Below are 2,500 nucleotides of genomic sequence, written 5' to 3' on the forward strand. Positions count from 1 at the left end.
AGAGAGAGAGAGAGAGAGAGAGAGAGAGAGAGAGAGACAGACAGGAGAGAGAGAGGAGAGAGAGGAAGAGAGAGAGAGAGAGAGAGAGAGACAGACGAGACAGACAGACAGACAGACAGACAGACAGACAGAAGACAGACAGACAGACAGACAGAGAGAGATAGCGAGATGTTAATCTTCCATTATTTACCATTAAATTCTCCATCAATCTGGCTGGCCGCCTCATTTGCATGTCTTAATCTCTGATTAGATTAATAAAACAACTACACACTTAACAATATGTGTGTGTGGGGGGGAGGGGGGTGTGTGTGTGTGCGATGGGCGTGTGTGTTTTGCCAGCATTAGCACTGCGGAATGACTTGCAGTTGCCATGGAAACTCACACCCCCTCCAAAACTGAGCTAAGAAATAAAAATGTCACCTCCCTGGACACACACAAACGCACACACACACACACACACACACACACACACACACACACACACACACACACACACACACACACCGCAAAGAATGCACACACACACACACACACACCACACACACACACACACACACAACACACACACACACACACACACACACACACACACACACACACAACGACACACACAGCACGCACACACACACACACACACACACACACAAACTAAGCTTCAAGCAGTGAATCTGCAGTTTTGAGCCATAGGTCAGTTACTTTCCTGAAAGATCATGTTTAGGAAACGAGAAAGCAGCAAAAATAAAACCAGAGACAGAAATGACTACTAGGCCTACTCATCACCCACACTGCTGAGCAAGAGGAAAAATGTTGACACTAAATTAGGTTTTAAGAGACAATTCAAGGGATTTACAGAATTTCTCTGGATTAAAAGTACTACTTTATCTCCACTAATCATAGGCAACCGTTTAAAGGGACAGTTCGTGTGACAGTTTAAGGGCGAGTTGAGGAGGTGAAAAAAATTTATATCAGCTCATGAATCATCAGACTGGTTAAAGTGTCAGCCCCCTCCGTCCTGGGGCGGTGCTGCCCCCTATTTTTGGAGTTCGGAACAGTCAAAATACAATGCGCTCCCTCTCGCTGTGATCAGAGCTATCAAATCTACCACCTGTCATCACCACTAGCATACGGCAGCTAGCTACCTGCTATCGACCTCTGTCCTCACCGCTAGCATACCTTAACGGCTAGCTCTTGTAAGCTACCTAGCTACCTTGTACCAACCTCTGTCCTCACTGCTAGCATACCTTAGCGGCTAGCTCCTTGAAGCTACCTAGCTACCTGGTACCCACCTCTGACCTCACCCGCTAGCATACCATAGCGGCTAGTTCCTGTAAGCTACCTAGCTACCTGGTACCAAGCTCTGTCCTCACCGCTAGCATACCATAGCGGCTAGTTCCTGTAAGCTACCTAGCTACCTGGTACCCACCTCTGTCCTCACCACTAGCATACCGCAGAGGCTAGCTCCTCAAAGCTACCTAGCTACCTGGTACCCACCTCTGTCGTTGCCGCTAGCGTACTGCAGCGGCTTGCTCTTGTCAATGCTGTTGAAGCTCTGGCTTGCGGCGGTTGAGGTTGGAGGAGGGCCGGGGCTCCTGGGGGCCACGCTGCCAGCAGCCGGGCCCCGGGACGGACCTGGGAGTCTGGGGGAGAGAGGGAGGGAGAGAGAGGGAGAGAGAGGGAGAGAGGAGAGCGAGAGAGAGACAGAGGGAGAGAGAGCGGTACAGACAGACAGAAATGAAATAATGAAATAATATAAACATGGTAAGGGTGTGTGACACACACTGTTGGAGAATACATAATGCGGGGAGGATTGTGGAACCTTTAAGGCGCTGACAGACTTTAAGGGTTTGAAAGTTAACAGCAAATGTTAATGTTTCGAAAGTTAACAACCAATACTGTCCAACCGACAACAACTGCCACATACTGATGTGTGTGTTGGCTTGTGTGTTTCAGCATGAACACGAGGGCTCTCTTCTACTGACCAGAGTATTACATTAGGATGATGCAGTTCGCCTGATTCAGTTAGCATGACCTAATTACACAAAATTCATCAACAAATCAATAACACCTTAACACCCACGGTCCCCCAGAGGGCGCCAGAGGCCGTGGTCAGACTGTTTACCCTCCGCTGTTCTTCTTCTGTGGTGTCGCTAGCCCGCTGTGAGCGGGAGGACTAGCGTAGCGTGCCGCCAGGCTGCAGAGAGAAGAAGACCGCTGTTACAACACTGAGAGAGGAGTGGGAGAGAGACCAGATGGAGAGAGACAAGCAGAGGGAGGGAGAGAGACAAGCAGAGAGAGGGAGAGAGGAGTGGGAGAGAGACAAACAGAGAGAGGGAGAGAGACAAGCAGAGAGAGGGAGAGAGGAGTGATAGAGAGACAAAAGAGGAGAGAGGAGTGGGAGAGAGACAAACAGAAAGAGGGAGAGAGGTATGGAGAGTGGAGACAGACAAACAGAGAGAGGGATAGAGACAAACAGAAAGAGGGAGAGGAGACAAACAGAGAG

At 49.4% G+C, this 2,500-nt stretch overlaps 1 protein-coding gene across 1 annotated transcript in view; it reads right to left on the minus strand.

The window, feature by feature from the left end:
• Nucleotides 1-2,500, minus strand: part of LOC132456661 (neuron navigator 3-like) — a gene marked incomplete at its 3' end in the record, with an annotated part of 37,731 nt that overhangs the window by 24,998 nt on the left and 10,233 nt on the right. Inside the window, 2 exon segments of the mRNA XM_060051067.1 lie at nt 1,492-1,641; nt 2,127-2,191. Of these exon segments, the coding sequence (XP_059907050.1) occupies nt 1,492-1,641; nt 2,127-2,191 (215 nt within the window).

The sequence above is a fragment of the Gadus macrocephalus genome, chromosome 4 (assembly GCF_031168955.1).
Source record: "Gadus macrocephalus chromosome 4, ASM3116895v1".
Classification (NCBI taxonomy): Eukaryota; Metazoa; Chordata; class Actinopteri; order Gadiformes; family Gadidae; genus Gadus; species Gadus macrocephalus.